The sequence below is a fragment of the Arachis hypogaea genome, chromosome 5, assembly GCF_003086295.3.
Source record: "Arachis hypogaea cultivar Tifrunner chromosome 5, arahy.Tifrunner.gnm2.J5K5, whole genome shotgun sequence".
Lineage (NCBI taxonomy): Eukaryota > Viridiplantae > Streptophyta > Magnoliopsida > Fabales > Fabaceae > Arachis > Arachis hypogaea.
In genome coordinates, this window is record NC_092040.1 from 105,534,743 (window position 1) to 105,556,000 (window position 21,258).

Here is a 21,258-nt window from a genome sequence, read left to right on the forward strand (position 1 = left end):
AAGGTTCATGATTTTATTTTAATCTTTATAGATGAAAATTTTGTACAAGAAAATAAGGATTCTTGATGAATAATAGAGTTAAACTCCAAAATGGTCCATAAGATTGACGTTTTGCACTGAAATCGTCTCTGAGATTTCAATTGCACCAATTATGTTCCTGAGATTGAAAAAAATGCACCATAGTAGTCCCTGACCCATTTTCCATTAACGACGTGATGACATGACACGATGACGTGGACTGTAAGTGACACGTGTCACTTCATGATTTGGCCACATGTAATGGTAGGATGATGTGGTGACCAGTGACACGTGGCATGCTGACGTGGATAGTTGTGCCACGTGTCACAATGTTATTTGGCCACGTGTCCGGTTGTGCCACGTGTCGCAACAATATTCGTCCATGTGTCATCCATTATGCCATCGTTGTATATGCACCAAATTAGTCCCTCACTTTGCATTAAGTGACTCATTTTAATTCTTGAAATTAAATGTCGTGCACCAAACTAGTCCCTTCACCAATTTTTTCTCATTTTTTTCTATAAATTCAAAATTCTCAATATTTTTTAATGCATTAATTTCAATTCTATTTTTTCACACGTTCTTCAAATAAAAATGTTTTTATAAAATATTTTTTTTCTTGCGAATACCCTATTCGCCGACTTGGAGTTGACGTGAAGGCTTTTCAAGCACCTTCACTACCATCTCCAACCTCTTTCAGTACCTTTATAAAATATTTTTTTTTCCTGCGGATACCTCTAATAGCCGCCGTCTTGGAGTTGACGTGAAGGCATTTCAAGTTTCCCTCATTATCATCTCCGATATTTTTCGTCTAGACTGCAGAGATCAAAAGTGGTAGTGAGGGTGGTTGAAGTGCCTTTAATCTAGCTCATTTATACATAACAAAAACGTGTATTTCATAAGAAAAAAATATTTATTTTAATTATTAATTTTTTGTTAAAAACACATGTTTTTTTATGAAAAAAATGTGTCTAATCAATCATATAATTATTTTTTTATAATAACATACTTATATATTACAAAATTTACCAATATTAAATTATTAAAAAAATTATATAATTAAAACTAAAATCTTAAAATTTTTTTAAAAGCACTTGTATTTAAACGATATATGAAAAAATAAAATTGAAATTAGTGTATCCAAGATATTAAAATTTTAAATTTAAAAAAAAATTTAAAAATTGGTGAAGAGACTAGTTTGGTGCACGACATTCAATTTCAGGGATTAAAATGAGTCACTTAATGCAAAGTGATGGACTAATTTGGTGCATATACAACGATGGCATAATTGATAACATATGGACGAATACTGTTGCGACATGTGGTACAACCGGACACGTGGCCAAATAACATTGTGACACGTGGCACAATTATTCATGTCAGCATGCCACGTGTCACTGGTCACCACATCATCCTACCATTACACGTGGCCAAATCATGAAGTGATACGTGTCACTTATAGTTTACGTCATCATGCCATGTCATCACGTCGTTAATAGAAAATAGGTCAGGAACTATTATGGTGTATTTTTTTTAATCTCAATGATGTAATTGGTGCAATTGAAATCTCAAAAACGATTTCAGTGCAAAACGCCAATCTCAAGGACTATTTTGAGGTTTAACTCTGAATAATATGTATCTTGTAGAGGTACAAAACTTCTAGATGCATATATACAAATAGGCTTTAGAAGTCAAAGGATAAATGCTTCACGCGCTAAAATTCTAATTTGCCACTTTTTAATTAATTCATTATAAATTATTATTATTTTTAAATTATTTATTAATATACCTTTATTTTTATCACGGCGGTATTTTTATTTTTTATTGTAAATAATATTATATAGCCAATAAATATTATCAGTTCTTGGTTAATAATAATTATTTGTATTTATATTTATAAAAATTTTGTACACAAAAAATATATAATTTATACTTTTATTTATCAAATTTTATATATATGAATCAATATAATTTATATTCATATTTTTTAGAATTTACACACATAAATTAATAAAATTTATTTATTAAAAACAGTTTAATATTTATATTGATTAAATTATAATAAAAATATTAAAAATTACTGCCCACTAATAAGAATTTCTCTTTTATTATTATTTTTATGCCAATTAATGATGCTAAAAGAAAAAAGTGAGTTTAATTCAGAATTTTGATTTATCGTTTTGAACTTAATTATCCCTTTTCGATTTTATTATTGAGTTTTATATTCCCTATTTATATGTAGTTAAAGTTGTCATGTGCAAACCAATGAGTTATAGCTACAAAGTTGCTTCATACTCACCAATATTTATAATATTTTAATTAATATTTTAAATTTTATTTGCAATTAAATTTTTTAACAAATAATTATATTTTAATTATATAATGGGATCTCAATTATCATTTTAGTTTTGATAATTACGTAGAAAACTGAAGACTTTGTGTTCAGTTAGTTTATGTTTTCGTTTTATTTTTGTTTTTAATATTTTTCTTTTTCTAGAATTTTGTAAATACATAATAAAAATATAAAATAAAAATATATTTTTATTATTTTATTTTATTTATTTGTTATATTTTGAAAATAAAAAAAGAAAAGAAAAAGTATTTTAAGGATATAAAACTCTAATAATAATATTTTTAATATATCATATATCTACGAAGAATATTAAAAAGTCAATATTTTTTAGTGAAACATAAAAAAAAATAATTAGTATCGATTAAAATATATAAAATAAAAAATATTTAGTTTGACCAAAGAAATGTCACATTATCACCCAACCAGATTAAAATTAAAGTATTTAGTTTGACCAAAGAAATGTGACATTATCAACCACGAACGTTTTCCTTTTATTTAGGCCAAAAAGTCCAAAACAGATGTAAGGAATGACATTATCACAAGTGTGCTGAATTGGGTGTTTCTTCTACTTTTTCTTTTGGATTGTTGTGCTCTCAATTACAGGACAATTTTCCATGAATAAAATGACCAGAAAAGAAACCAAAGGTCTAGTGGTTACCGATTAGGATCGAGGCGTTGATACAGTGATAAAGAGAAAGGTTAACCATTTTTGAAATAAAATAGTGGGATTTTGATATAATCGGAGATATAAATTTAATGATAATTAATCTTTTATTTTATTAATTTTTTTAGAGAATCTAAATTTTAAAAACAGTGTTCTAAAAGAAGTATAAAAAAAGTTAAGACGAAAGATCAATCTAAATTAAATACTCAAGTAGAGGATTAGATGTTGAGAGTTGTCATCCAAAAATCTAATGAAGCTAGCCTTACTCTAAGCTAGTTTAAGAGGCATTCATCAATTGGTTGAAATCGCTTATGATGCAACTTGTCAATAAACAATTAGATGTTTGTATATAATAAATATTTTTTAACCCCATAATCAATATACAATGCAACTTGTCATTGCTTATTAGGTGTCCAAATCACAAACCAAATGGATAGTTAAAACAACCTTAGTAAAAGGAGTTTCAGGAACCCACACTCTTTTCCTTTTTATTACATAGCCACAACAAAACAACGGAAACTAACTAAGAACACAGAGACATGGATATCTTAATATATAAATAATCAATTTATGTTCATGGGATGGGGTGTATGACTATTTTGCCGGTGGCTCTATGAGTCTTCAAGTAGGCAAATGCTTCAACGACATTAGAAAATGGAAAGGGACTTTTAGGATCCACTATTGGCTTGATCTTCCCACTCTCCAAGTAAGGTTTTAATTTCTCCAACACAACACCTTCTGAATTGAGTAAGTACCAAATAGCAGGAGGAATTTCAGGTTCTACTATTGTCACAACTTTACCCCCTTCTTTGATAGCTTTCAATGCCCTCTCATTTTGACCTGTTTTTAGAAACATTCATGATTTTAATTAGTTTTCTATAGTGTAATTCATATAAATAGTTCGGATTTTTCAAACAACAACTTACCAACTGCATCGAACACTACATCAAACTTTTCTGGAAGATCTTCAAAATTGACCTTGGTGTAGTCAATAAGCAAGTCTGCTCCCAAATTTCTCAACAGTTCCAATTTGCCACTGCTGGCTGTGGCTGCTATCTTTGATGCTCCAAACACATGCTTGCTAAGCTGCCTCATCAAACAAGTAGATTAACTCATATTTTTATTTATTAAATATATATAATATCATTAGCAAGAGTTTAATTTTAATGCACTGACAGTGTAAAAAAATTTACACGTTCGAACAATTACATCCATCTTTTGATAATCATTCACGTAATCAATAAAAATAGTAGTTATTTTTTATAATATAGCGTTACGTGCATTCAATCACGTGTAAAGTTGTTTTATACTAATAGTGTATTAAAATAAATTCTACTAATAAATATAAAATTAAACAAAATAATTAATATTTTATATTTAAAGATATATACGGTAAAACATATTTAATATTGATCTGTCCTTTATATATTATAGATATAGATATTTTCATAGTAAAAATGATAAAGACTCATATGTAATTATTTTTATATAAAAAATTAATAGTTAAAATTTTTTAGATAATTTAACATATTTGACTAAATTGATGTGATTTAACCATTTTTAACTATTATCTTCCTATGAAAGTAAGTACACGTTAGTTTTGAACTTATTAGATATGAAAAAGTTATATGATCAAAACATAAACATTATGAAATAGAAGGAGTACTATAATAATAGAATGCACCAAACCTGAACAACATGAGTTCCAACTCCACCAGCACCTCCAAGAACAAGGATAGATTTTTGGGAAGAAAGAGAAGCTCTTTCAAGTCCTTGGTAGGCAGTGATGATTGCCAAAGGGAGGCTAGAGGCTTCAACAAAGCTCAAATTGAAGGGTTTGTGAGCCAACACTTTCTCTTCGGCTGCAGTATACTCTGCTAGTGACCCTATGGCCTTTGGGTTCTTCAATGCATTCTCATTGATGTCGCCATACACTTCATCTCCAACTTTGAACTTCTTCACTTTGCTTCCCACTTTCACTACCACACCCGCAACGTCATAGCCAGGGGAAGTCTGAATTTTGAATATTTTTTGTTGAGGTTGAGATTCAAATTAATTGCAAAATGTTGATAGTACAACGTTGTTTCCCAAACTTTTTAACTTACAGGTTTAATTTTCACATAATATATTATATTTGTATTCAATTATATATTATGTTTTATGTAATAGAATCACTATATAAAATATTTTATATTATAATAAAAGTAAATCTTTAAAACTATCTTGGTGTCGAGTTAAGATAATTCTATTACCGGCAAAGGAGAGTCGGAGTTCTTGAAATTTCCAAGGGCCCTCTTATAATCAACAGGGTTAAGAGCTGCAGCCACAACCTTAATGAGAACCTGATCATCATTGAGTTCTGGTACAGGGACATTAGGATCAAACTTGAGAATGTCTTCAATGTTACCATATTCAGAGTAGGTCCAAGCTTTCATGTGAGATGGAATGCTAGGTGTGCTTGCCATGATAATAGATTTAATCAACTAACTATTTGGTATAAGGGAAAATAAATGAAATAAAGGACAAGATTCAATGGACAGAAATGAAATTCGGAAGTTGGATTGAACTTGGTAATATTTGTATGTTTGTGATATGAAGATGGTATGGCAGTATGGCTATTTATATAGCATGGCCACAATAATAGTGTTACACCTTACAAAATGGGAAATAATTCAATTCAATGCACTTATCAGTTATCATGATGTCACTCCTTACATTTGTTTTGGACAAGTTAAAAGGGCAACGTTGGTTGATGTTAGAACTTAGAATAACGTCGCATTTCTTTGACCAAGCTAGCTACTTTAACTTTTGCTTTGAAACAACTTGAGACGGAAATTAAAGCTGTTTGGACTGGAGCACACTTGCCGCAATATGTAGCCTCAATTCATAAAATTAAAGTCTTTTAATGTTCGATATTTTACAAAATAAAGGGTAAATTAAACTACTCAATGTTACCTGAAAATTTTTCAAACGTAGTAATAATAATCAAATATTAAATCTTTTTTAAAAAATTTTAAAGATCAAATTTTAGTGCTTCTTTATACAAGTATTATTAGAAGGTCTAGATATTTTCATCCTTAATATTTGGTAATTTTATGTCAAATACCAACAAATTTTTTAAAAATAAAAAAGTCTAAAGATAAATTTTTGTTTCGATTTTTTGTATGCACCTTATAAATAATTATCCAAATGTTCTCACAAAAATTTAAATAAATACACAAATTATTTGTTAATACAAAATTTATTTGAAACTTATAAAAAATATAATATTTTTTTATCTTTGTCGTTTTTAAAACTCATTTAGAGGTTTATTTTTCATTTATATCTTTTAAGGTTATTATTACTAATAGTATAAACTTTTAAATATTATTTTAATAATTCACCCATATATAAATAAAATAGCTATAGAATTATAAGCCCTTTAAATTATTCAACTATATTGGTCCACTACAAGAAACACCGTTAAAATTGACGGTTAAACTGTCGATAATATTTAAAATCGATGGTAAAATTGACGGCGAATGAAATCGCTTTTAAACTTGTCGATTTTTCAAAATTCTAATAAAATTAATGATTCTGTCAATAATAATTTATTAAAATCGACAATCTTTCCGTCTATAATATGAGTTTGAGAATTTTACCTGCTTAATAAAATCGACAATTTTACCGTCGATATTATTATACAAAATCGACAGCGTTTCTGTCAATATTTTATTCATTAAAATCGATAAAAGAGCCGTCGATTTAATTATTAAAATACGGACAAGTTCGTTATTTATATTTTGTTTTCTTTTGTCTATTTTAAATTTAAAAAGCGATAACTTTATCGTCGATTTTAATAGCCACATTTTTTTAATTATTTTTTCTATTTGAAAAATAGTAGACAATTAATGCAAATAAACTTTTAAATATAAAAATAATATTTATACAAAATATTAGATAACAAGACAAATAAACTTTTACATATAATTTATATTAAATATCAGATAATAAATTTACAAGCTTATCAAAATAATAAATAATTATCTAACATAAAGAGTCAAAACAAGATAAATAACTAAACTTATCAAATTCGACATTACTAGTATTGGTTACAAGAAGGATCATTTGGGATATCTTCAACATATAACCATTCTGTTTCCAATCTAGTTACCAGATATTAAAAACTCCATCCTCTCTCAAAAACCATGAATCCTTCTCAACGAAAACAATATCAAGTTGAAATAATCTTCCACATCCAATTATTTAAACTTCAATAAATATACTCAATTACACAACATAAAAGACAGTAAACAACAAAAAGGAAATTGAAGCTTACCTGAAGTTAAAGAACTATTTTTCCCACATAATAAAACAGCCTTTTTAATGTGGTTTGCAACTTTAGCTTGAATACCAAATCTCGTCAAATGGTATCTTGTGACAGCAGCTCTAACAGGTTTTTCATTAACGACTATAGCTTTAAGCCCTCTAAAACTAGAAGGAAGATTTTTCATATTCAGCTTCTTCACATTTATTTTTGAATTTAATCCCAATTCCAATGTCCTTCACACACACCATTAAAGTAATTTGCTCATAGTATTCACTTGAGGCCACCTTCTTCACCAAACCATCAAACAAAAATTCCTCATCAGCAATTAGATGCTTGAAATTATCCCAATTGTTCCATTCATTAGCAACTTCACACCCGCTCAGAGTTTTCGAATTACAACCCTCGGACATATACCCAACAACTTCCTCTGTTTCTCCATTTTGATAAGTCTCATGTTTTATACATTGTGGGCTTTCTATTTTAATTTCTGCTAGATAAACTTTTACAAATATATGTTCTCGTTCACTGAACTACAAAAAATTTATACTTGTCAACAACTAGCTTGCAAAGAAATTAATACAACATGCATATTAATAATGCAAAGAAATGTATTTGCACTTTTTAAAACAATTCACGTTAACTCAATCATTAATCATATATCAACAATACTTCATCATTTTCTTAATCATCATTATTATAGTTCTCTTTCATATCATAATCAACATGTTCACATTTTCTCAATTAGAACTCTATCTTTCATAACCCCATCCACTACCACTTACCGCCTCTTATAGGTTCACTCTTTTCTCACATACGCATGTCTTCCTTTTTCATCAAAATGGCTAAGTTGCAAAAAAATCAGATTTTTACACCAAACTTCAAACGCGCATAACTTTTTTATTTTAAATGGTTTTCATCAATTCTTCAAACGGCATAAACTTTACGGACCCAATATTCATTTGAAACAAGTTTGACAAAATTTAAGAATTCGAATGCCGAATTATGGCTCACCAAAATTGATTAAATAAAAATTAAATTTTTACCAAAATCACCACAATCCCTATGCTTTCCAAACTCTAAATCCTATAGCATAAGTTTATAACCAAAACAACCACACAATTATAATTCATCTGTTTTCCAACTATTTCTCATCATCCGTACCTATAATGTCATCAATATACAATACAATTTTCAATCCAAATTACAAACATTATTCATCAATTTCATCATTATAAGTTACTATCGCCATTAACCACCATCATCATCAACAATTCTCATCAATTCTCGTCAATATCAATACTCAACACACCTTTATCACAAATTCAACAATTCACACAAAACTTACTAAACCTTAGCAATTCCATTTAGTTCAACTTAATCTATGGTCAACTAGCCTAAATTTTCACGCAACATTATATATTACCTACGAGAAACTAAAACCATACTTTGGCCGATTCCTCTTTAATACTCAGACACCACAAATTTCACCGTTTCTCAAACTCCAAAGCTTCAACTCCTCACCAAACACGAAATCCCAACCACCAAATTTAAACTCAAACTTTTCAACACCACCAATTTGACCCAAAAACTCACAATTTAATATCTAATACTAACAATATTACTCAAAATCAACTTAGGTTCATAATTATTAATAATTTACAAGAATTAGAAGTTTCTCACTTTACCAATGAAAATTTGGAACAAGACCCAGCAAATTTATAAAATTAGTTTGATTCTAAACACTAAAATTCAACAAAATCTCAACACATTTGCTCAAGATTTTTGAAAATGAGGGAATGAGCAGCTGAGTAAAAAATTGAGATTTACCTACCAATTTGTTCGGTGAATTTTATAGAACTTGACACAATGATCGCGTGACCGCAAACAATGCGGTAATCAGAACTCCGAATGAAAGTTATGGCGATTTGAAATTTGATAAAAGTTTGGATTAGATTTCCCCGTTAATTTTGTGAATTTTACACAAGTTACCTGTTTTTTGCGCTTTGATAATTTCTTTTTCTTCGTATCATATTACACAAAGAACGTGGTAAGCATAGATAATATTACATCTCACATAAAAGCTTGGACCTACTCGGAATATGGCAGTATTAGTTTGATAAAACTGTAGTAATACCGCAACTCAAACAAGACCAAGTGCTCATTAACCTTGTTGCCGCTGCCCTCGTCAAGATTGATGAAAATGAAAATATTAAAACCTTACTTGATCAAAATGGAAAAATTAAAGCTTGTTTATTTGTAAATAATTAATGCATTTCTAAATAGTTCTGAGGATTGAACCAAACTCATCAATTCAATTAGATTAATCAAAAATCGATCATCAAATCAATTCGATTTGAGTAAAAAATTAGTTGGTAATGAAATGATCAAAAAACTAAAAAAAAAAGTCAAAGAACATAATAATTGGTTAAACCATTATAATTTTTGAATAATTAACTAATTTAAAATAATAAAATATATACAAAAATTATTTTTAAAAAAATATATTTTACACATAAATATATTATTTTACTATATCTAATTCAACTTTAATTAAATTTTGATTGGACTTTCAAATTTTTAAATTTTTAATTCTACTGATTTAATGACCAATTAGGTTTTCAAAACCAACAACATATAAAATTGAAACAAACAAATATCATTGATTTCATTCCCACATTATCTTGAGAGTTCAGGAAACGGAAAAACTTACCTCTTCAGAAACCAATCTAGCTAGCTTCTAAAAATCTAGGACAGGTGCTAATAATTTCATAATTAATCAACATGAAAACCATCAAACTTCATGTTCATGAACAACTACACAGAGATATAGTTAGTTGTTGAACTTGCAAAGGATGTAACCAGAGAGAAGAGTGGCCATGGCAAATGACTTAAAAGCAAGGAAGGACAAAGCCGCAGATGCACTAGCCATTTCAACGAATTCAGATGGAATTACTACAGAAAACACATATTGCTGCTGTCGGGATGTGTTGATTACTGAGGTTATAGTGACAGCTGAGGTTGCTGCTGCCAGTAACAAATATGTCAACACCTGCAACAACCAACCAATACTTTATCATTTACTTCATCATGCATGTATTCATACTTACATTGAATACACCGCATAATTTGGTTTCCTGGTTACACAGATCAGCCATTATATAATTCGAAAATGTTTGGTAATAAAAAGAAATGGGCTAAAATCAACTAAAATTTATTTTATTTGATATTTATTAATTATTATAATAATTAATAAATATTAAATAAAATAAGTTTTAACTATTTTTTTTTCCTAATATTACCATATATAATTTTATTGAGCCGGCATCTAACGATATTTTTGAAATAGGGTGAGAACCTATTCATATAATAAAAATATTTCTACTTAAAGATAATAGTTAAAATATAGAGACGTTATTTAAGTAAAAATATTAAATTATTTAATAATTTTTAATTATTATTTTTATATAAAAATATTTATATATGAATAATTATTTAAAAATAATAATGTTACTCTACACATATTTTTTATATTATATATACATAAATTTATAAAAAAAATGACATTATTAAAAATAAGAGTTATAATATTCATTTATTCTCTATTATTTGAGAAGTCTGATGCGCGTCATATTACGTCTATATAATAATTAGGAATATAAAAAATGTCATATGACATGTCATGTGTTGTATTATCGTGTTAAGATAAAAAAAATGCTATTTATCATGGCATGCATATTATCATCATTAGGGTTGAAAGTGATTTGAACTAAGTTGAGTAAAATTAAATTTAAATTTAATTTATGAGATAATTTATTAATAATTGAGTCTATTTATAAAGTTTAAATTCGACTTACTTATTATTCACAAATCAGTTCGAGAACATAAACTAACTCAAATAACATAAATATAATATATAATTTTATAAAAATAAAAATTTATACCTCTATTAATTAATTATATATATATATATATGTATATATATATATATATATATATATATATATATATAACTCCGCCTATGTTACACTTGTGGTACATAGCCGGTCCCAAGCCCGGATAAAGGAGGAGGGTTGTGTTAGGTCTTCGACAATCAACGTAAAAATATAGCCGAACCCCCCATGACATGAATCAAAGACATTATTGCGCTAAAGCTAGGTCGTTACCCGGAAGTAACGCGCCGTATGGCTCGAGTACGGTGTCAAAGCAAGAGCCGCTGCATCGGTGCCCGGATGTAGTGTTAAATGAGCAAGGGTTCTCGCGTTTTTGTGAACGGACGAGGGTAAATAAGCTAGTTCACAAAGGAAAAGGTAAAGGTCGAAGCGACAAAAGGTTGAGATTTGGGACATGGAACATAGGCACTCTAACAGGAAAGTCCATGGAGGTGGTGGATACCATGACAAGGAGGAAGATTAACATTATGTGCCTACAAGAAACGAAATGGGTTGGTGCAAAGGCTAGGGAGTTGGATTCTTCTGGTTTCAAACTTTGGTATACAGGAAAGGTGAAGAATAGGAATGGAGTTGGAATAATTGTGGATAAGCAGTGGAAGAAGGACGTAGTTGATATCAAGAGGGTGGGAGATCGGATCATCTCTATCAAACTTGTGGTGGAGGGAGGTGCTTTTCATGTGATTAGCGCCTATGCACCGCAAGTGGGTTCGGACGAACAACACAAGATAAGGTTTTGGGAGGATCTAGAGAGTTTAGTTCAAGGCATATCTTTGGGAGATAAGATTTTCTTAGGAGGAGATTTAAATGGCCATGTTGGGAGAGAAGTGACTGGATATGGGAGTATTCACGGAGGCCATGGTTTCGGGGTGATCAATGCCGAGGGTAAAACTATTTTGGACTTTTCCTCAACTTTTGATCTTCTCATTGCAAATACATGTTTTAAAAAGAGAGACGAACATCTTATAACCTATAAGAGTGGCATGACAAGCTCTCAAATCGACTTCTTCTTGTTGAGGAGAGTCGACCGGAAATTTTGCATTAACTGTAAAATTATCCCGGGAGAGAGTTTGACAACACAACATAGGGTGCTCGTCATGGATTTTCGCGTTGAGCAAAAGTTGAGGAAAAGACATCATACGAAGAACCCAAGGACGAGGTGGTGGCGGATGAAAGGTGAGGAACAAAGAAGCTTCCTAAGACGGGTAGGAGAAGAGGCAAGGTGGGATGGGAATGGAAGCGCGGAAGAGATGTGGAGGGAGATGACAGAAGTTATTAGAAGAACAGCAAAAGAAAGTTTTGGTGAATCTAAAGGAATAGGACCAAGAGACAAGGAGTCCTGGTGGTGGAATGCGAGTATACAAGAAAAGATAAAGATAAAAAGAGAATGCTTTAAAGAGTGGTCTTTATGCCGCAATGCAGATAACTGGGAAAAATATAAGGCGGCTAAGAAAGAGACAAAAGTGGCTGTAAGTGAAGCAAGAACAAGAGCATATGAGGCTCTCTACCAGTCTTTGGACACGAAAGAAGGAAAAAAAGGTATATATAGAATTGCAAAGAGCCGGGAAAGAAGAACGAGAGATTTGGATCAGGTTAAGTGCATAAAGGATAAGGATGGAGAGGTGTTGGCTCAAGAGGAGAAGATTAATGAAAGGTGGAAGAGCTACTTCTACGAGTTATTTAATGAGGGATAGAAGACTCTTCCGAGCCTTGGTCGATTATGCACAAGGAAAGAAGATCAAAACTTTGACTACTATCGAAGGATTCGAGACTTCGAGGTAAAAGAGGCTCTAAAGCAGATGAAAAATGGCAGGGCAGTAGGACCTGATAATATCCCGATTGAGGTTTGGAAGGGTCTTGGAGGAAAAGGCATCAACTGGTTAACCAAGCTTTTTAATGAGATTTTAAGGTCAAAGAAGATGCCTGATGAGTGGAGAAAGAGCACCTTGGTACCTATCTACAAGAATAAGGGGGATATACAAAGTTGCGGAAATTATAGAGGGATTAAGCTTATGAGTCATACTATGAAGTTATGGGAAAGGGTGATAGAATGGAGGTTGAGAAAAGAGACACAAGTAACAGAGAACCAATTTGGATTTATGCCAGGCAGATCTACCACTGAAGCGATATACCTATTAAGAAGGATGATGGAGAGGTATCGTAGTAATAAAAGGGATCTACACATGGTGTTTATTGATTTGGAAAAAGTGTATGATAGGGTACCAAGGGAGGTCTTATGGAAGGTTTTAGAAAAGAGGAGAGTAAGGATCGCATATATTCGGGCAATTAAAGACATGTATGATGGGGCCACAACTAGTGTGAAGACTCAAGGTGGTGTGACAGAGGAATTCCCTATTGGTATAGGATTACACCAGGGATCATCCTTAAGTCCATACCTTTTCACATTAGTCTTGGAAGTACTCACAGAGCACATCCAAGAGCCTGTGCCATGGTGCATGCTTTTTGCCGATGATATCGTCCTTATGGGAAAGTCAAGGGAATACCTAAATAAGAAGTTGGAGTTATGGAGAGAAGCTCTAGAAGTGTATGGTCTGTGCATAAGCCGTAGCAAGACAGAATATATGGAATGTAAGTTCAGTCTGAGAAGGGAAAACTCCAATATGGAGGTGAAAATTGGAGAGAACACCTTACGAAAAGTTAAAAGTTTTAAGTATCTTGGGTGCATCATACAGGATAATGGAGAGATTGAACATGATGTAAATCATAGGATCCAAGCAGGTTGGTCAAAATGGCGGAGTGCATCTGGTTTTATATGCGACAAAAAAGTGCCTTTAAAACTTAAAGGTAAATTCTATCGCACCGCTATAAGACCGGCTATGCTGTATGGTACGGAGTGTTGGGCGGCTAAAGGAGAGCACGAACATAAGTTGAGTGTGGCAGAGATGAAGATGTTGAGATGGATGAGTGGTCATACGCGATTGGATAAAATAAGGAATGAATATATAAGGGAGAGAGTTGGAGTAGCACCCATTGTGGAAAAGATGGTTGAATCGCGTCTCAGGTGGTTTGGACATGTGAGAAGAAGACCGATAGAACATCCAGTCAGGAGGGTGGATGAGATGGAAGATGGACAAAGGGCGAAAGGCAGAGAAAGACCTAAGAAGACCATCCATGAGGTGGTCAAACGAGATCTACATGTAAACGGTCTCTCTGTAGACATGATACATGACAGAGCACAATGGCGTCGTTTGATTCATGTAGCCGACCCTACTTAGTGGGACAAGGCTTTGTTGTTGTTATATATATATATATATATATATATATATATATATATATATATATATAATTGAGTTAGCTCACGAGATAATGAGCTAAGTCTATTTAAGTTTTAAGTTCGGTTTATATAATAAATAAGTTCAAATTTAGGTTAAAGTTTGATTCACAAACTCATAAGTTCAGTTTAAAAAATCAAATTTAAATGGACTCATGAATTTATTTAATTCACTTTCAATACTAACTATGGCTAATTTAAATAACCTATTATTCTTAATAAATAAAAAAATAATTTAACTATAAGTTGATCATGTTCTTTTCTTCTCTTTAGTTAACAATAACTAAAGAATTAAAGAATCTAATAAGAGTATTAGAAAATAGTATGTATTGAATTTATTTGGATAAACTATTATAAAAAGATTTTTTTAAATAATATTTTTTTTATAAAATTTTTTAAAGAATAAAAATAATTTTATATTTAAATATCTTTTCATATAAAAATATTTTTTTATTTAATAATTATGTGTAGGTATAATAATATAAAAATATTTATTTATTTATTATATTAAAAATATATTTTAAAATAATTTTTTTAAAAATATATAATTATAATTTCTAAAAAAATATTTTATTTTTTAATATTTTATTTTTATTATTAAAATTTTATTAAATATAATAAAAGCAAAAATAAAATTACTAAAATATTTTTTTAACTATTTAATAACACCCAGACAAAAACAGTACCTTACCTGATCAATAGCAAAAGTGATGCTACGAATCACTTTGGTGTTTCCAATGTGTTTTTTAGTGATCAAATACTTCCCAAGTTCACATATTTGCACCAGAGTATACGCACACCCGATCACATTTGCTGCCAGGCAATAGCTGCATAATAATCACACCAGAACCAAATTTTACCACATAATACAACAATTAGCTATTATATGTATAAATAGTTTATATATGAAAAAATTTAACATTTAATTCTAAATTTTATATATAATTAAAAAATTAGGAGTGAGAATAGACAATATTTGCTAAGTGAAGATAAAATTGAAGTTTTCAGAATAGAGTTAACAAAAAACTGTTTATAAATATCAAAAATTAATTATTAAATTAATCACTATACATTTGTATATATTTACATAATAAAATCATCAAAATTCATAAAAAAGTATTCCTCAAAATTTCAATGGTAAAATAATTAAATTCTTATAACAATATAATTAAGTTAAAATGTTTATAAACACAAAATAAATTACTATTTTTACATTCTTATTTTTATTTTGATTATGAATATAAAATAATTTAATTGTATTATTTATAAAATTTAGTTTTTAAGTATAAATTTAAAATTTGATTATCATATTTGAAATTTAATTATAAAAATAAATATGTGGTCATTTAGTATTTTTATATGTATCAAGAAGAGTAAAAAAGAGGAGAGAGACGGCCTTGCCCGGAAATTTTTGAAAATAAATATGTATGTAACTATTAAAGATAAGAATAATGTTATATCCAAGTTTTTTTTTGGTTAACCAAGTCCAATGCAAACTTATTCATTTTATTTCTTTTTTCTTTTAATATTTTTTATCATAATTATGGAAATGATGATATTTTTTTTTATCTTGTGTTCATACAACTTATCTTCAATATTTTGTTAATTATCTCTCTACCTTCCATAAATTTTATATTTCTAATATATATATTTTCTCCTTTCCCCTTATTTTCTCAATAAATATCTCTTTTTCATATCTTTCTATCACAAAAACTAACATGCATATTTATATTTTTTATTAAATACCACTTTTTAATTTAAACTAAAGTGGTATCTGTGTTTTTTAGTTTTAATAATAATAATAATAATAATAATAATAATAAAATAATTGGTTATATGAGTTTAGTTAAATAAAAAAGTATATGTACAAGAATTAAGAGAATAAAAATAAAATTAAATTCAAGTAAAAATTCATATGATCACATTATTTAAGTTAGATATAAACAAAAATATCGAATACAAATGACTAAATTGTTCAATTAAAATAATTGGTATACCAATAACTCATGAAGTTTAGGACTAAATTTTTTTGAAAGAGTTGGGAAGTAATATTTAAAAAAAAAAGTTTGGAAGTTCGTCAGGTTTTTTAACCAAGAATTTGACTAAAATTATTGACGGCCCCCCGCCCCTTTCCTTATAGTATTTCTATAAGAGTGACTAAATTTTTGTGTTCATTTAGCATAATAGTAACAAAAGAATGTAACAACATCCCCGTACAAAATTTTAGATCAAATTGAATAAAATAAAATTAAAAAATAAAATGTTGAAACTTGTTCATGACACAATAGGAAGGAAGGAGGAGGGAAGAGCAACATACTTGAGTTCCTTATATGTGTAGAATGAGTAAGAAAATGGCCCTTTATTGGTATCACTAGCTAACACTGAAAATGAAACCAAACACAACACAAATGTAGCAATTCTGAGCCCTAGCAATACCATGCTCAACTTGGCCTCTTTCTTGGACATCAAGTAACCACTATTTCGACCCCCATCCACTATGCCTTCTTCAACCTTATCCGGCTCGTCCTGTGCCATTTTCACCGCCGTTGCGCCTACTGGAGGGGCCTCACTGCTGGAGAATGAGCCGCCGGAAGAATGGTATGTGATGGACCGTGGCGACTCAGAAACCAGTAGTTGGGGTTCCTCCTTCCTCTTATTCTTGATATTCTTCTCTTTTGAAGTTTCTATTTTGTCTTGTGAATCCTTTTTCACTTGTTGAGGCTTTGCTTCCTCTTGTAGTTTTGATACATCTTTCATTTCTTGTGTTGAGGTTTCCTTGCTCATTATGATACTTGTGCAAAATTGATCTGAACACTTCTAAATTTTCTCTTCCAGTTATAAATATTGATAAATATATAGCTACTTATATATTCTCAAAGAAGCCAAAATGTTATTAATATAAAAATAAAATTGATAAAATAAAATAAAATAAAAGCAATGCGCTTGGCTTGATATGTTGCTTAATGTAATGATCATTTCCTATTATATTTAGAATAAAAGAATAGTATTTAACTAAACTTATATCTACCTCTCGACTTTTGGTGTGTACTATTAGGTGGTCTGAAAAAAAAAAATTTCTAGCTAAAGCAACAATCACCACTTGACCATCTTGAGGCGTAACATGACCCCAACTCATGTACAAAAGAAGTGTTCAATTATATTTTATTCATTATTTTATAATTTTTAATATAATAATATAATGTGATTATGAAATAATATATATATATATATATATATATATATATATATATATATATATATATATATATATATATATATATATATATATATGTTACTTTTCCGTTTCGGTCCTATAGAATATGAAGAAGCTAAGCAAGTGTCGTATAAAGTATGCATAATGGCTCTTCTGCTTCATTTTTTTTGTAACAATAATAATATAAAATTTAGAAAGGATAATGAATACATAACTTTGGAAAAATTTTAAGTATACCATCATACCGTGTTTTAGTATTTTTAACCGTTGATTTTAATTATAAAAAATATATATAATATATATAATTAAGATCAACAGTTAAAAATTACTGATACACCAATATGACAGTATATTTAAAAATCTTTCCGTAACTTTTTTATCTGCTGAAAACAGTAACAATTCCAAACAACAGTTGTAATGCACAACTGAAAGATTATCGTATCTTCATAATATGCAATAAAAAAAATATTTTAAAAATTTATTTTGTACTTAAATTTATTTTAAAAATAATATATAGATCAAATCTAAATATTTAAATATATTAATAAAAATAATATTTTTTATCGTATAAAAGTATTATGAGTATTCATTTGCACCGTTTAGGTTGTTTTATGTGAGAAGTACATACTCTTTCAATTTGTTCTACTAGAATTTTTTGAAAACAAAATTTTTGTGCCGTTTAAGTCAATGTTTGATTTTGTCAATTCCTTTCTTTAATCCTTTCTTTATTTCCTTCTTTATTTCTTCCCTTTAATTCGTCATGAGAGTTCTTTCATGGTAGCGGCTTGGGAAGATTCCTACGAACAGTTCATAACCTTAAAGGGATATGTTAATTTCACTCCTCCGAAATTGTGTTTCTATGTGAATCAAAAAATCAATCTTATCTGGTAGAAAGTAAATTGAGATCTTGTTATTTTACGAATTGGAGGATTGTTAGTCTAACGAGTGCAGCTGGTGGATTGGCTTTAGCATGGAAGGAGGGCACAACGGTTGAGATTCTTATTGAAAAAGAGTTTTTCATAGCTGTCAAGGTAACTGATCATGTTTTGAACTATTCTTGGGGGATGATTGGGGTACATTTAAATAGCTTGGATGGGATTTAGTCTATCCAATACACAGAACTTTCTTCTTTTGTACAAGGTTTCTTTGGAAAAGTTATAATTATGGGTGATTTTAATGCTATAGTGAGCCTCGAGGAAAAGGAAGTAGGGGGGTTAAAATCAGCTTCATCTATTTCTGAATTTGTGAATTTTATTGATGGTGGTAGACTAAAGGACTTGGGTATGATTGGAAGAAGGTTCACCAGAACTAATAAGCGACGAGGGCAAGACCAAATCAGGGAGCAGCTTGACCGTGTACTTGCAAACGGTGAGTGAATGGATTATTTTCCATCAGCCTTGCTGTCTCGACTCGCAGCAAACGGTTCAGATCATGCGCCTATCCTTCCTGATACAAATTCGGTTATAGAAAAATCTAATCGGAGGTTTAAGTTTTAGGAGAGATGGTGTGGTTTAGAAGAAATTCAGATAATTATCACTGAAACTTGGAAGAAATGGGTGGACGGCTCAGCAATGTTTGTTTTGGCTAAAAATTGAAGCATTGTAGGCACCGTATTGTTCAATGGCAGCAAAAGAACAAATCTAATTCGAAGAAGGACATTAATGAACTCACATCTCAGCTTGAAATTCTTAAAGAGAAAGATATTACATGGGAAGAATAGGTTGAAGTCTTGAAAAATAAACTTGAGGATGCTTACTTTAGGGAAGAAAGCTATTGGAGGGAGAAATCTCGTGTAAAGTGGCTAAAAAAAGGGGGACAGAAATACAAGTTTCTTTCACCAATCATTCTAATTCAGACTCCAGAGAAATAAAATTTAAAAACTGAAAAAAAATGATGGTACGTATGCTACCATCAGTGAGAAAATTGCACAAGTATCTGAAACATACTTCAAAGATATCTTCACATCAATTGACCAAGCTAATTCGACACATGCATTCGAAGATTTTGAAACTAAAGTTTCAGCAACCATGAACAGAAAATTAACTAGATCAGTCAGTTTTACTTAGGTAAAACGTGCGGTCTTTAGTGTTCACCCCCAGGGCGCCCCTGGTGACGATGGATTTACGGCTAAATTCTTTCAATTCTATTGAAGTTTAGTAGGCGAGGATGTTTTTAAGGCTGTCCGCGATTTTTTTGTCAGTGGTAGACTACTAAAGAGTTTCAACCATACACAAATTTGTCTCATTCCTAAGATTCCTGATGCAAAGGATATGACACAGGTTAGACCCATCAGCCTTTCCTCAGTTGTGTATAAGATTATTTCTAAAGCACTAATCTATCAGCTACAGAAATTTATGACTTCGCTGATCAGCCATAATCAAAGTATCTTCATTAAGGGTAGATTGATTTCAAACAATGTCCTAGTCGCTCATGAATATATGCACTATCTAAAGACAAAGAAGAGGAGCCCATCGAGTGAAATAGCTGTTAAATTGGATATGAGTAAAGCCTATGATCGTGTTGAGCGGCATTTTCTTAGGTTCATTTTGGAGAAGTTGTGATTTGAATCTAGGTGGATTGGTTGGATACAGGAGGTGGTGATTACAGTTTCTTACTCTGTTGTTGTCGAAGGTCAACCTTTTGGTTTTTTTAAATCAAATAGAGGTATCTGTCAAGGAGACCCTCTATCTCTATACCTTTTTCTTTTTGTGCAGAAGGATTATCCTTTTTGTTAAATAAGGCAGAGCAAAACGGTCTCATTGAAGGTATTCAGATCAATCGAAGATGTCGTACTGTTAATCATTTATTGTTTGCAGATGACTCAATCTTTTTTGCTAAATAAGTAAATATTATTTTTATATTTTATTTCAACTAATAATTATCATATATGTTGTATTTTTTTAATTTATTATTTAAGAAAAGTATGTTTAATATTATTTTGAGAGTAGACATATTTAAGAGAATAGAAAAAACGAATTTTATTGATATTTTTTAATAAAATTAAACTTTTAAAAATATTTGTATTTTGCGGATATATCCGATATCCGATCCGATTCGATCCGCAAATTTGCGGAGCGAATAAGATCAGATCCAAGTTTAAAAACTGCGGATATAGGATCCGATCCGATCCGATAATTTTAGTGCGGATCGAATCAAAATTTTGGCCATATTCGATCCGATCCGATCCGCGTTCATCCCTAGAAATTAGCTCCTCTGGATAAATGGAGACAGGGGTGGAAATTGAGATACATGTCGTGAAAATATATAATTTTTTTGCAAAAAAATTTACCTAAATGCCATATATATTATTTTATTTTATTTTAATTTGTATATTAAAAATTTTGTATGTATATTAATTATGTTAAAATTATATTTGAATTATGTTTAATTTAATATATTTAGTTGAATTATATTAAATTTTATTATATTATATTTTTTTAAATTTAATATTCATAAATATA

General features: G+C 29.9%; 2 protein-coding genes across 2 annotated transcripts; both read right to left on the reverse strand.

The window, feature by feature from the left end:
• Nucleotides 1–3,363: 3,363 nt before the first annotated feature.
• On the reverse strand, nucleotides 3,364–5,685 carry LOC112802461 (2-methylene-furan-3-one reductase). Its single transcript, XM_025845694.3, has 4 exons — nucleotides 5,288–5,685; nucleotides 4,725–5,048; nucleotides 3,962–4,121; nucleotides 3,364–3,875 (listed from the first exon to the last, which is right to left on the reverse strand). Exons 1-4 carry the CDS (start codon nucleotides 5,498–5,500, stop codon nucleotides 3,610–3,612), a joined length of 963 nt encoding a protein of 320 aa, XP_025701479.1. The 5' UTR covers nucleotides 5,501–5,685; the 3' UTR covers nucleotides 3,364–3,609.
• Nucleotides 5,686–9,984: 4,299 nt separating this feature from the next.
• LOC112799831 (CASP-like protein N24) lies at nucleotides 9,985–17,475 on the reverse strand. Its single transcript, XM_025841841.3, has 3 exons — nucleotides 16,901–17,475; nucleotides 15,275–15,410; nucleotides 9,985–10,393 (listed from the first exon to the last, which is right to left on the reverse strand). Exons 1-3 carry the CDS (start codon nucleotides 17,365–17,367, stop codon nucleotides 10,175–10,177), a joined length of 822 nt encoding a protein of 273 aa, XP_025697626.1. The 5' UTR covers nucleotides 17,368–17,475; the 3' UTR covers nucleotides 9,985–10,174.
• Nucleotides 17,476–21,258: the final 3,783 nt, after the last annotated feature.

Bases quoted from the DNA above. Each gene is read 5' to 3' on its own strand.
- LOC112802461 (XM_025845694.3), bottom strand. From the start codon at position 5,500: ATGGCAAGCACACCTAGCATTCCATCTCACATGAAAGCTTGGACCTAC. The intron at 5,049-5,287 runs GTAATAGAATTA...TTCAAAATTCAG, and splicing joins ACTCCGACTCTCCTTTGCCG to ACTTCCCCTGGCTATGACGT. The intron at 4,122-4,724 runs GTTTGGTGCATT...TTGATGAGGCAG, and splicing joins TTGGAACTCATGTTGTTCAG to CTTAGCAAGCATGTGTTTGG.
- LOC112799831 (XM_025841841.3), bottom strand. From the start codon at position 17,367: ATGAGCAAGGAAACCTCAACACAAGAAATGAAAGATGTATCAAAACTA. The intron at 15,411-16,900 runs GTATGTTGCTCT...ATTATTATGCAG, and splicing joins TACACATATAAGGAACTCAA to CTATTGCCTGGCAGCAAATG. The intron at 10,394-15,274 runs GTAAGGTACTGT...TGGTTGTTGCAG, and splicing joins TCACTTTTGCTATTGATCAG to GTGTTGACATATTTGTTACT.